General features: G+C 47.3%; 1 protein-coding gene across 1 annotated transcript in view; it reads right to left on the bottom strand.

Annotated features, from left to right (window-relative positions):
- The window catches only part of LOC133356485 (uncharacterized), a 76,760-nt gene that overhangs the window by 59,956 nt on the left and 4,097 nt on the right, over nt 1–12,707 (bottom strand). The window contains exons 2-3 of the mRNA XM_061574016.1: nt 9,746–9,856; nt 8,710–8,827 (exon numbers count right to left, since the gene is read on the bottom strand). Of these exons, the coding sequence (XP_061430000.1) occupies nt 8,710–8,827; nt 9,746–9,856 (229 nt within the window). The remainder of the gene's footprint in view (nt 1–8,709; nt 8,828–9,745; nt 9,857–12,707) is intronic.

Genomic DNA, 12,707 nt, shown 5'->3' with positions numbered 1-12,707 from the left:
AACGAAGCCTATGACTTTCCTTATTGTGGATGTTACTTGTGATTTAGTAGGTCGAGTCAGACTTGTGCCTATGTTGCGATCCTGAGAGTGATGACGAAGTATCTCATCCACAGTTTAGTGTTAAGTGTAATGCCGTACATTTGGGGTGCAGTGGGATGAATACACTATGTGCCTGTATGCAATGCACCAGCTTGTGCCTTTGTCTAGTTGTTCAGGGGTAATGTTGGGGCCTGGTCCTTCTAGGATCTATTGTTATCTGAGACAATGTTCTGATGCTGTGGTGTTCATTGTGTGGGTGTTTCCGAATTATAACAGATGCTGTATCTGTGTTTTCTCACCAGTTTTACCTGTTACAATCAATAAATGACGATCGGAGTTGGACGGTCATCCTGGCTCCGAGGGTTTATTGAACACATGGTTATCTACTCGACTAGCGGTGCAACGCAGCGCACAGCGAGGCCGAGATAGTAAAAAGATACTCTTCTTAAAGCTCCCAAGAAGCTCTGCAGCCAGCCATGCAGCCAGCTCTGCAGCCAGCTCTGCAGCCAGATCTGCAGCCAGCCCTGCAGCCAGCCCTGCAGCCAGCCCTGCAGCCAGCCCTGCAACCAGCCCTGCAGCCAGCCCTGCAGCCAGCTCTGCAGCCAGCTCTGCAGCCAGCACTGCAGCCAGATCTGCAGCCAGCTCTGCAGCCAGCTCTGCAGCCAGCTCTGCAGCCAGCTCTGCAGCCAGCTCTGCAGCCAGCTCTGCAGCCAGCTCTGCAGCCAGCCCTGCAGCCTGCCCTGCAGCCAGCTCTGCAGCCAGCCCTGCAGTCAGCCTGCAACAAGCAAGGAGCTCTGCAACGAGTCTACATTAAAATCGTGCTGCAAGCATCGCAGCATGGAAAGCCACAGGTCCACCACAAAATCTAAAGCCTCAGCACACTCAAAGACATCATCTACTAGTATGGCAGCAGCTCAGGCACGCGCAGCAGCAGAAGCAGCAAACGCCCGTATTGCCTACATGGCTGAAGAAGAAGCCATGCTAATTGAAAAGGCCCACATACAAGAAGAAGCAAGCATAGCAACTGCTGCCGCACGGAGGAAAGCAGAGCAAGAAAGTATATTAGCAACTGCTGCCGCACGAGAGCAAGAGAGTATATTAGTGGCTACCGCCACGCGGAAGAACATTGAGCTGGATGCTAAGTTAAGCACCCTACAACTCAAAAGGGAAGCAGCTGCTGCAATGGCCCAGGCAGAGGTGCTCGAGGCAGCAGCCAACCTGGATAAGGAAGAGAATTGGAGTGAGTTTGGCACTCAGATACCTGTCAAGGACCGTGATCAACTCACCAGAAAAAATATTTTGGACTGGTCTGAACAATGCATCAATGCTCCTCCACCAAACGATACTGAACAAAGGGTGGACGTTCAGGCATCGCCATCTCCACACCGAATGAACATGAATGCTGTCTACAGGAATGGTGGAAATGCATATCCTGCCCTGGCAGTTAGTCGCCAACTCAGCATCGCGCACGTGGGGTCAGACGTGGATGCACCAAGTCAGACCCACAATCCAGACAGTCACATAAGGGGATCCAACCAACGTGATCGAAACCCTTTGGGCCCACAGTCCAACGCCATCGCAAATGACGGCATGCTAGGCAATACAGCCAATAATGCCGCCTCACAAGCGCCAGTATGGACACACCCTGGATCAGCAGGACTAGGACACTTTGCTAGGTACCTGGCTCACCGCGAACTAATCAACACAGGACTCGTTAAGTTTGATGACCACTCTGAGAACTATCGAGCCTGGAGATCTACCTTCAGGAATGCAATCCGAAATGCAGACATCTCTGCAAATGAAGAACTCGACCTGTTGGTGAAATGGTTAGGAAATGAGTCTGCAGAGTACGCAAAGAGGATCCGGTCAGCAAACATTGACGACCCCACCTCAAGCCTGCATGCGGTGTGGGAGAGGCTCGAGGAGTGCTATGATAGTCCAGAAACCATTGAGAAGGCCCTCTTCAAGAAGTTGCAGAACTTTCCAAAAATCTCTGGTCGAGACAATAAAAGGTTACTGGAGCTTGGAGATCTTTTGATGGAGCTTGAATCAGCCCAGGCTGATCCCTACTTACCAGGTCTCATTTTCTTGAATACCTACCATGGCGTGAACCCCATCGTAGAGAAATTGCCATTTGACGTGCAGGAAAAATGGAGAACAGCGGGTTCAAGATACAAGTCAGAGCATCAGGTTGCATTCCCCCCATTCTCTTTTTTCTCAAAGTTTATCTGCAACCTGGCTAAGACTAGAAATGACCCGAGTTTCATGTTTGGCACCACGGGGATTTCCAGTCCAGATCTCCCAAAAATGGAAAGAGCAATGGCGAAACGAGGAACAGCGAGAGTGCCAATTTCCGTACACAAGACTGAGGTCTCTCCTACGACATTCGCAAACTCTGTCCAGGCAACCACCACAAAGAAAAAGATAGAGGATCCAGAGAAGCAATGCCCATTGCATGATAAACCTCACTCCCTCCAGAAATGCCGTGAGTTCAGGAGGAAGCCATTGGAAGAGCGGAAGAACATGCTGAAAGAATTTGGAGTGTGCTTCAAATGCTGTGCTTCTACAAACCACCTTGCAAGGAATTGCAAGGCAGATATCAAGTGCGAGGAATGTGGCAGCGACAAACACGCAACTGCTCTGCACACATTTTACTCGAAACCCAGTAGCACTAAGGCTTCCGATCCCGAAGCAGAGCACGGCGGGGAGCAAGGCGAGACCGCCGCACTCACTTCGTCAATCACAACCAAATGCACAGAAGTCTGTGGAGAAGGCTTCAAAGGAAGATCTTGCTCAAAGATATGCCTCGTCCGAGTCTATCCCAAAGGACATCCTGAAAGGGCAGTAAGGATGTACGCCATAATGGACGACCAGAGCAACAGGTCTTTGGCAAGGTCAGAGTTCTTTGATCAGCTAAGTGTAGGTGGGAATTCCTTTCCATACACGCTCAGAACATGCTCAGGACTGATGGAGACAGCGGGAAGAAGAGCGAGCGGCCTCATGGTGGAAACCATAGATAGCACCATGAAGCTAGCCCTTCCTACGGTGACAGAGTGCAACGAGATACCGGACGACAGGAGTGAGATTCCCACGCCCGAAGTTGCACGTCACCACCCACACCTTAAACCCATAGCAGAGTTCATCCCGCCATTGGATCACGCGGCACAGATTTTACTTCTGCTCGGCAGGGACATGCTGAGAGTCCACAAGGTTCGCGACCAACGCAATGGACCTCACGACGCTCCCTATGCCCAGAGACTCGACCTAGGATGGGTCATCGTAGGTGACGTTTGTCTGAAGGGAATACACAAACCAGACCACATTAGCACATTCAGAACGAGTGTGCTCACGAATGGACGCACGTCGCTCTTCAAACCGTGCCCCAACCACTTCACGCTGAAAGAGAAACTCGGCGAGAGAAGTCAAGGCTGTACCGTGCAGACTTACGAAGAAACCACCATGACTTCGCTTGTACATCCACCGTCTTCGTTGGAGTTTGTTCCTCCACGTTTCTCCAAGCCAGTCCTGACTGACGGGAAGAAGACTAAGGTGAAGCCGCTGCTCGTCGCTCTGCTGGTGGTCGTGGCGGTGGTCGCTGTGACCGTGGCCTCTCCGTTCCTCGACTCGGAGCTATCGTCCGAGTGGGAATTCTGGAAGGAGTTCCACGGCAAGGCCCCACAACCGGAACATACCATCTCAAGGCTCGAGCTGTGTGGAGCCATTCTTGCTACAGAGGTGGCGGAACTGATCTTAGACGAATTTGACGTCAAACTGGACGCGGTCAAGTTCTACACGGACAGTAAGGTCGTACTAGGCTACATAAAAAACCAAACCAGAAGGTTCTACACCTACATCAGCAACCGGGTGGAGCGCATCAGGAGATCGACGCAGCCGGAGCAATGGAATTACGTTCCAACTGACCAGAATCCAGCAGATCTCGCAACTAGGTCCGTCCCTGCATCTCTGCTGAATCAAACCATCTGGCTGACGGGTCCAGCGTTCCTGTTACGACGTGATGGTGGCCCATGTACTACCAAGGAGACCTTTGGACTCATAGAGCCCGAGTCCGACAAGGAGATTCGTCCTCTAGTGACAACTTTCGTAACAAATGTGCGACCAAGAAGTCCACTGAGTCCACACCATTTTGAACATTTCTCGAAATGGACGACGCTCGTGCGAGCGATAGCACATTTAACGCATATCACAGACTGCTTCCATCGCCCGACGAGAGGCACCACTGGTAGCTGCAATGGATGGCATTACTGCACAATGCCACACACTGAAGACGAGCTTTCCAGAAAAAGGAAATCAATCTTCCGCTGTGTGCCACAGGCAGCTTATGCGAGTGAGATCAAGGCCATCAACAAGGGAGAAGACCTTCCTAGGGTCAGCACCCTCAGGAAGCTAAACCCCGGGATGGACAAAGACGACTTGCTCAGGATCGGTGGTCGGCTAGGGAATGCAAAATTAGATGAGAATGAACGAAACCCCCTCATAATCCCAAGCCAGAGCCACATCGCAATCTTACTCGTGCGCCACTTCCACGAGAAGGTCAAGCACCAAGGTCGGCACTTCACAGAAGGAGCAATCCGATCTGCAGGGCTGTGGATTGTTGGAGCAAAGAGGTGCATCGCCAGCACAATCCACAAGTGTATCCGGTGTCGCAAGCTACGTAGAAAACAGGAAGAACAGAAAATGGCAGACCTCCCAGCCGATCGACTCAGTGTGGAACCTCCCTTCACCTCTGTAGGGATTGACGTGTTCGAACCGTGGACAGTCATCTCCCGCCGCACCAGAGGAGGGCTTGCGAACAGCAAACGTTGGGCAGTGCTGTTCACCTGTATGAGTACACGAGCAGTGCACATCGAAGTCATCGAGTCCATGGACTCTTCGAGCTTTATAAATGCACTCCGGAGGTTCTTCGCCATCAGAGGGCCAGCCAAGCAACTCCGTTCTGATTGTGGAACCAATTTCATAGGAGCATGTAAAGAGCTTAAGATCAATATGGAGAATGTCGAAGATTATTCTGTCAGGAAATACCTTAGTGACCAAGGCTGCACATGGATCTTAAATCCTCCCCACTCTTCGCACATGGGTGGAGCCTGGGAACACATGATTGGGATTGCTCGACGCATTCTCGCCTCCATGCTATGTGATGTCGGGTCCACACGGCTCTCTCACGAGGTCTTGACCACTCTCATGGCCGAGGTCTCAGCCATAATTAACTCAAGACCCCTGATCCCCGTCTCAACCGACCCGGAGTCACCATTCATCTTGCCTCCTGCTACACTTCTTACCCAGAAGACAGATGTGCTCACAGCACCTACTGAGGAGGCCAGCACTGCAGACCTCTACAGACGTCAATGGAGACAAGTGCAGAGCTTCGCGAACACGTTCTGGCGTCGCTGGAAAAACGAGTATCTTACGACACTCCAAGTGCGCAACAAGTGGCAGTCTAATAGACCAGACATTCAAGAAGGCGACCTCGTCCTACTGAAGGACAACCAAGCCAAACGGAATGAGTGGCCAATGGGCCGCATCCTCAAGTCGATTCCAAGTGCCGATGGAAAAGTTCGAAAGGTCGAGGTTATGATTGCGAAGCAAGGAGTCGCAAGAACTTTCATCAGGCCCATAGTCGAGATAGTACTACTTCTCTCTCGCAAAGATATGGACAAATAAGTCGACCCGTTGAAATTGTTATACACTTGTTTATGAGATAGGAAATAAATGGTGGTATCTCCTAAATACCAGACGGGGAGTGTCTTGCCTCACGGCAGATGGGGAGCGTACGTTAACAGGAAGTTCCTGTTTTTTTATGCTAATGTTGGTCACGTGACCAGGAAGTGACGATGTTAGATTTCCACTGTACCACGCGGGCGTCAGCCATTACACAGATAAGTCAAGATGGCGGCACGCATCGCATCTCAGTGAGACCACAGCCGCACTTGTCCATTGTGGGAGCTTAAGAAGCATTATCTGTAAGTTGTTTATATTCTTATAATATTGGAAATTCTGTTGTAATGTTGGAATGACCGTTATAGCAATGTAAATGCCTTTATGGTGCCGTTAAGTTGTTGTAGTAAATACGAGGCCTAGTTAGTAACGAAGCCTATGACTTTCCTTATTGTGGATGTTACTTGTGATTTAGTAGGTCGTGTCAGACTTGTGCCTATGTTGCGATCCTGAGAGTGATGACGAAGTATCTCATCCACAGTTTAGTGTTAAGTGTAATGCTGTACATTTGGGGTGCAGTGGGATGAATACACTATGTGCCTGTATGCAACGCACCAGCTTGTGCCTTTGTCTAGTTGTTCAGGGGTAATGTGGGGGCCTGGTCCTTCTAGGATCTATTGTTATCTGAGACAATGTTCTGATGCTGTGGTGTTCATTGTGTGGGTGTTTCCGAATTATAACAGATGCTGTATCTGTGTTTTCTCACCAGTTTTACCTGTTACAATCAATAAATGACGATCGGAGTTGGACGGTCATCCTGGCTCCGAGGGTTTATTGAACACATGGTTATCTACTCGACTAGCGGTGCAACGCAGCGCACAGCGAGGCCGAGATATTATTATACAATATCCTATACACTATACCATTGACCGTCGCGTGGAGGTACTAAGAGGAAGCAACGAAATATGTCAATGGGAGAGTGGTGATAGGAAGCTTGCAGCGGAGCAAAGAATCCATTTCCTGCGGAGTGCTTTTCAAGAGGAATTTAGCATATTTATGGGAAATGCAGATATGCGATTAGTACTACTTGTGAAATGCATAGGAGGCCCGGCGAGGGGCCAAAGTCATTATGCCCATGCACCTTCTACATGACTTTACCGAAAGAACCAAGAAGATGAATCCCTGCAGTCACGAAAGCTTTAAATCGAAACCATCCCCACCGTCAAACATGGAGGTGGAAACATTATGCTTTGGGGGTGTTTTTCTGCTAAGGGGACAGGACAACTTCACCGCATCAAAGGGACGATGGACGGGGGCCATGTACCGTCAAATCTTGAGGGAGAACCTCCTTCCCTCAGCCAGGGCATTGAAAATGGGTAGTGGATGGGTATTCCAGCATGACAATGACCCAAAACACACGGCCAAGGCAACAAAGGAGTGGCTCAAGAAGAATCACATTAAGGTCCTGGAGTGGCCTAGCCAGTCTCCAGACCTTAATCCCATAGAAAATCTGTGGAGGGAGCTGAAGGTTCGAGTTGCCAAACGTCAGCCTCGAAAACTTAATGACTTGGAGAAGATCTGCAAAGAGGAGTGGGACAAAATCCCTCCTGCGATGTGTGCAAACCTGGTGGCCAACTACAAGAAACGTCTGACCTCTGTGATTGCCAACAAGGGTTGTGCCACCAAGTACTACGTCATGTTTTGTAGAGGGGTCAAATACTTATAACATTTTTGACATGCGTTTTTCTGTTTTTTGTTGTTGTTATTCTGTCTCTCACTGTTCAAATAAACCTACCATTAAAATTATAGACTGATCATAAATCCATGTCTGACTGGCTCTGGCCAAACCAAACACTCGATAAAAATGCAATTTTCAGTTTGGCTGAGTTCAATGTTTCATTGGGGTGAATATTTTATATAGAAAGGCCTCTTGGAGGGTTGGCACCAAGTATGTGAGCCTTACACAGCACTGAGATGTCTGCTGCTAGAACGAGTATGAGGCACCAGAGTCACTTCACGTCACTTCTGAAGGCCAAGGTTAACACATGGCAATGGTTAGAAGGAAGGCGCATCTTGTGGTTGGCTGTGATGAGCCAGACTTCATCCCAATGGAGGCAGATCAGGTATAGAATGTGGAATTGCACAGAACCATATGTCCTTCACAGAATGCTGCATATGCCGTTTGCAAAAAAAGGAAATAAATAACTAGTGGCCGGATGTAAAAATTATCAATAACCAGTAATAATTAGATGTATAGAGTGCTTACATGCAATGCATCCCAGAGCACTATGCTAGACTCAGAGAACAACAGGATCATCAAGACAAAAAATAAAAGAGAGGAGTTGAAAAATGCAGGAGAGATTTGATAACTCTACTAACTCAGGCTGAGCCACTGAAGCTCAATACCAACACATCCGAAGAACAAACCCCCCAAATTACACCGCGGATGCAAGACCAGCTGCAGTCCACTGTCAGAATCACACAATCCACCCCAACCACAATGATGACACCTATCCCTGTCCCAAAGGTCGCACAGAGGGGGCCGGCACTGGCAATGCCCAGCCCCAACAAGCCACAGAGAACTCAGCACCACTTCAGCATAGTCCCAGCAAGTTGCAGACAACACAACACTAGCACCGCACAGCTCCATCAAAGCCCCAGAGAGCTCTGAGCCCAGTCAGTGGCAACGCATTTAAGGTCTTACACTTACACAGCCGTAAAAAACGGCAGATATTGCCCATGTTACACAGGCTGGCTCGCAATGGCAGCCATTGCTCACTGATATTAATATCCCTGATTATGAAATATCTGTGATTATTAAACTAACTTGACCATTTTGAATGAAATAAATGGATGCAAGCAGATGATGTGAGTAGGGCATGTGCATTATGAATGTCAAAATGAATTGAGTGCTGGATAAGAATTGTAAATGTGAGTAATGGCTGTGGATTGCTGAAGTGGTGTACAGTATGTGGGTATAGGATGTGAAATCCTCACCCCTCCAAGGCCTGGATTTGAATGAAGTCCGTCTCTTTGCCATGAGGGCGGAATCGCATGTGGGTTTTCTTCTCAAACTCCTCTACAGCCTGCTCGATGGCTTTCACATCGTAGTCATCTGCAAGACAGTGAGACATTTCATAGCACTGGACTTCATTGCAATGCTCATACATAATTTTCCATGAATATTCACTGATTAATACACATAGGGGGTTCAAACACCTTGATATTAATTAAATGCCCATGTTATCATTATAATGCTTTGCCCTAAATCGCACAAGCTCGAGCTCATGAAACCCCTCTCCCCAAACAGCCAGATGCTGGCTTTAGGTCTACTCAGAAAATCCAAATCTAGTGGAGACTAGAGTCATGTCTTCACTGTTATGGGCAGGGATATGTTTAAAACAGAGTAACACATTACACACCGACTTGTAAACGTACTGCAGTGATCGAGGCAAACGTAGTGACGCCTTTATAATTTATCTTTGCAAGCTTAATGGCAGTAACTGAAAAAGTTATTTACTCATTTTATTGAGGTAAACAATGGTCTGACACATGAATCATGCAATAGCGATGCTATAAATATGTATATTCTATGATGTGTTGATCCCTTATAGTCATCAAAGTGCATTTTCATATTCACCGAATATTATAATTCAAATAAAATTTGTGATCATTACAGTGGCAGAGCTACGGTCGATGTGGCATCGCGCACACAGTGCGTGGTCACGGGAGCGAGGTTGCCTGCCGCTCTCCCACAAGCGACATGCGTGTGGGCAGGGCTCACAGCACGCGTGACGAGTGCAGGTAAACGATACAACAAACTTGAACCAGGACAGTGGCAACACTTGTAAACACGAGTTATCGAGAGTATCCCCGTAAAAATGGAAATGTACATTGAGGTAATCAGCCTCTCAAACTCAGCTATTATGATGAGACTAGGGTGTTGCTTAGAAGAAAACAAAAAAAACATTAAATAAGCCCTGCCGCAGAGCACTGACGCACTGACAGTTCATGAGGTCAATGCAACACTTACAGAAGTCCTTGGACACCTTGTAGGGGATGTACACATGGTCATCGCCGCTCTTGGGCCAGTGCCTGACTGAGCGTGAGAGGCTGCTATCCTTGACTCCACACCCGATGAATTCTGAAGCCAGAGCGAGAGAGGGGGGGGGGTGCAGAATGCTCACGTGGGAATCTCTCCAGGCACAGCCTGGGATTCTCCCTGCCTCACATAGAGGCAGGGAGAAGCCTACTGACATGCAATGTGCAAACTTCGCAAAAGTCAACTAACACAATGACAATTATACCCTTTGTTTGGTCAGTTCATTATTTGGCATGCGGGAGGAAGCCAGAGTACCCACAGAAATCCAATATATATGCAGGAACACCACTGAAAGCTCCACACAGATGGATTCAATGCACTTGTCATACTGCCATTTGGTTGCAGCCATGCAGGTGTGGGAGTCTCACAAGTCTGTGTAATTCTCACCCCACAGCCCCAAGGAGTGGGACTACAGGGTGCATTCCACCACACCAGGCTCAACGTGACTTTGTTGTCTGAGTCTCTCACATTCATTCAGAAGATCTGAAGCCAGGCTGCAGTAAATGTTCGCAAGTGACAGTGGTGGCAATGGAGGCCGATCAAGAAAGGCGCTGCGCTCACTGCACTGGGCACGTGGAGAAGGTGGATTCCTCCCGTGGGCCCCGTGAACCTGAACAAGGCCCCGTGGTGCGTACCTTTCACTTTCTTCTCTGCAGCACGGGGAAGCTGAAATAAAATGAAGAAATAATAATTAGGCAACAAGAAATTATTAAAAAAAACAGAAAAGGAATTGCATAATTATCACACTTGTTTACCCAGGAGGGTCCTGCTGAGTTTTCACAATCAAAATAAACTACTATAATATATACCAGGTAAAGGCCACTGAACTATATAGCTATTTTCAGAAGAGATCTGGCCACAAAAGATAGCACAACGAAGCGGCTTATCATGTGGAAATTTATAGAAGCCAAATAATCTAAATGCATGTTTCTAAACATGCAGGGGAAAACGGGATGGCCTGGAGAAAAATTCAAGCGACCATGGAGAGAACATGCAAACTCCAAATATATAGACATCAGAGCTCCTGCATACCAGGTGATGGAGATAAAATCTAACCACCGTGGCACCCCACAGAAGGAGATGATGAATGCTATGTATATTCCAATTTCAGAAATCTGTAAAATGTAGACCACGGGATCTTTAATGTCCACTGTAAAGCAAACGCCACTTATTCTTACAGCTAATGCACCAGCAGCATTAATCAGAGCGGCCGCTGGATTTCAACTTTGAACTTCTGCAACAAGCGGCAAACACCCCACCGCTTGGTTGAGTCACTACCCCATGGAATGAACCTGCCGTGTCATGGCGAGTGTTACGAGGGTTTATATGGGGACAGCTCAGGCTGTAGGTTTGCTTCACTATAAATACAAATATTTCTACGGAAGTCAGGCTGTGCTCTGCTAGATCATGGAATTTTGCTGCAGACCTCACCGTCATTTTGTGGCTTGAGACATCAGCTTCTCTGTATGCAGCGCTGGCTCCTGCTGGGGTAACGCACAGAGAGGAATCGGCGAACAAGCTCGTGCACAGTGCACATGGGCAGGATTGTCAACACACGCAGCAGTACAGACAGCACCATCTCCAAACACTCCGGGACTGCATTGCCTGTGGGTATGAGGCTTTGTAGGTATAACGGTCTGTGGGTATAAGGATTTGTAACATCATTATCATTACCATAATTATCATCTGCTGATCAAAGTGTTCCCATGTTCATGTGCCTCTGTGTACCGTATCGGTCACAACCCACAATCAATTCCTTCCTTCTTAATTTTAGAACTTTCGTGACTGCAGGAATTATTATTTGGTTCTTTCGGTTAAGTCACGTCTAAAGATAAAATAATAAATTAAATTAAATAATAGCATACGACGTTTCGATTGCAACACAAGCAATCATCATCAGGTATAAAGAAATAGCGACATAAAATCTAACCAGAAAACTATAGACAGACATATTAGCAGACAGATATCACCAAGATACATAGAGAGAGCAACACAGGTAACAGAGAGGGGTGATCATCTCTGTGGGGTGGCCTTAAATAGACAGAGGGGGGAGGAGGCAGAGAGAGGGAGGGGGTTAGAGAAAACATTTGCATATCAATGAGTGGACAACAAAACAAGGTGCTGCAAGTGCGATGACACGGCAAGCAAGCCTGAAAATCAGGAGAAGGACAAACTAAAATTCAATAACCTAGTAAAATATCGAAATGTAATGTAATACAACACAGAGGGTCGGTCAACACACAATTAACGCATAGCCTGGTTGATTACGTATTTCAAAGATTGCTAAGTTAGAATTTAAGTGTGAACATTCCAAAGAGAGGACACAGGCAGAGAGAAGAGAGAGAGAAAAAAACGATAAGCTTAAAACTTCCCCGTAGAAGTGGTTCAATCTTAATTTTAGAACTTTCGTGACTGCAGGAATTATTATTTGGTTCTTTCGGTTAAGTCACGTCTAAAGATAAAATAATAAATTAAATTAAATAATAGCATACGACGTTTCGATTGCAACACAAGCAATCATCATCAGGTATAATGAAATAGCGACATAAAATCTAACCAGAAAACTATAGACAGACATATTAGCAGACAGATATCACCAAGATACATAGAGAGAGCAACACAGGTAACAGAGAGGGGTGATCATCTCTGTGGGGTGGCCTTAAATAGACAGGCTATGCGTTATACCTGATGATGATTGCTTGTGTTGCAATCGAAACGTCGTATGCTATTATTTATCTTTAGACGTGACTTAACCGAAAGAACCAAATAATAATTCCTTCCTTCTGACAGATTTGCTGCAATAATCAAGTTGACACCTGCCTTCCAAGGTGTTTATTACATTGTCTCATCGTCTGGTTTAAAGTCTTCTAGGTGCTGTCTCCAATGGCTGTCT

This window comes from Lethenteron reissneri, chromosome 54 (genome assembly GCF_015708825.2).
Source record: "Lethenteron reissneri isolate LAM-NWPU_2019-01 chromosome 54, ASM1570882v1, whole genome shotgun sequence".
In the NCBI taxonomy this organism is placed as follows: Eukaryota; Metazoa; Chordata; class Hyperoartia; order Petromyzontiformes; family Petromyzontidae; genus Lethenteron; species Lethenteron reissneri.
The sequence above is the reverse complement of the archived record's forward strand: the minus strand, read 5'-3'. Positions and strand labels throughout refer to the sequence as shown.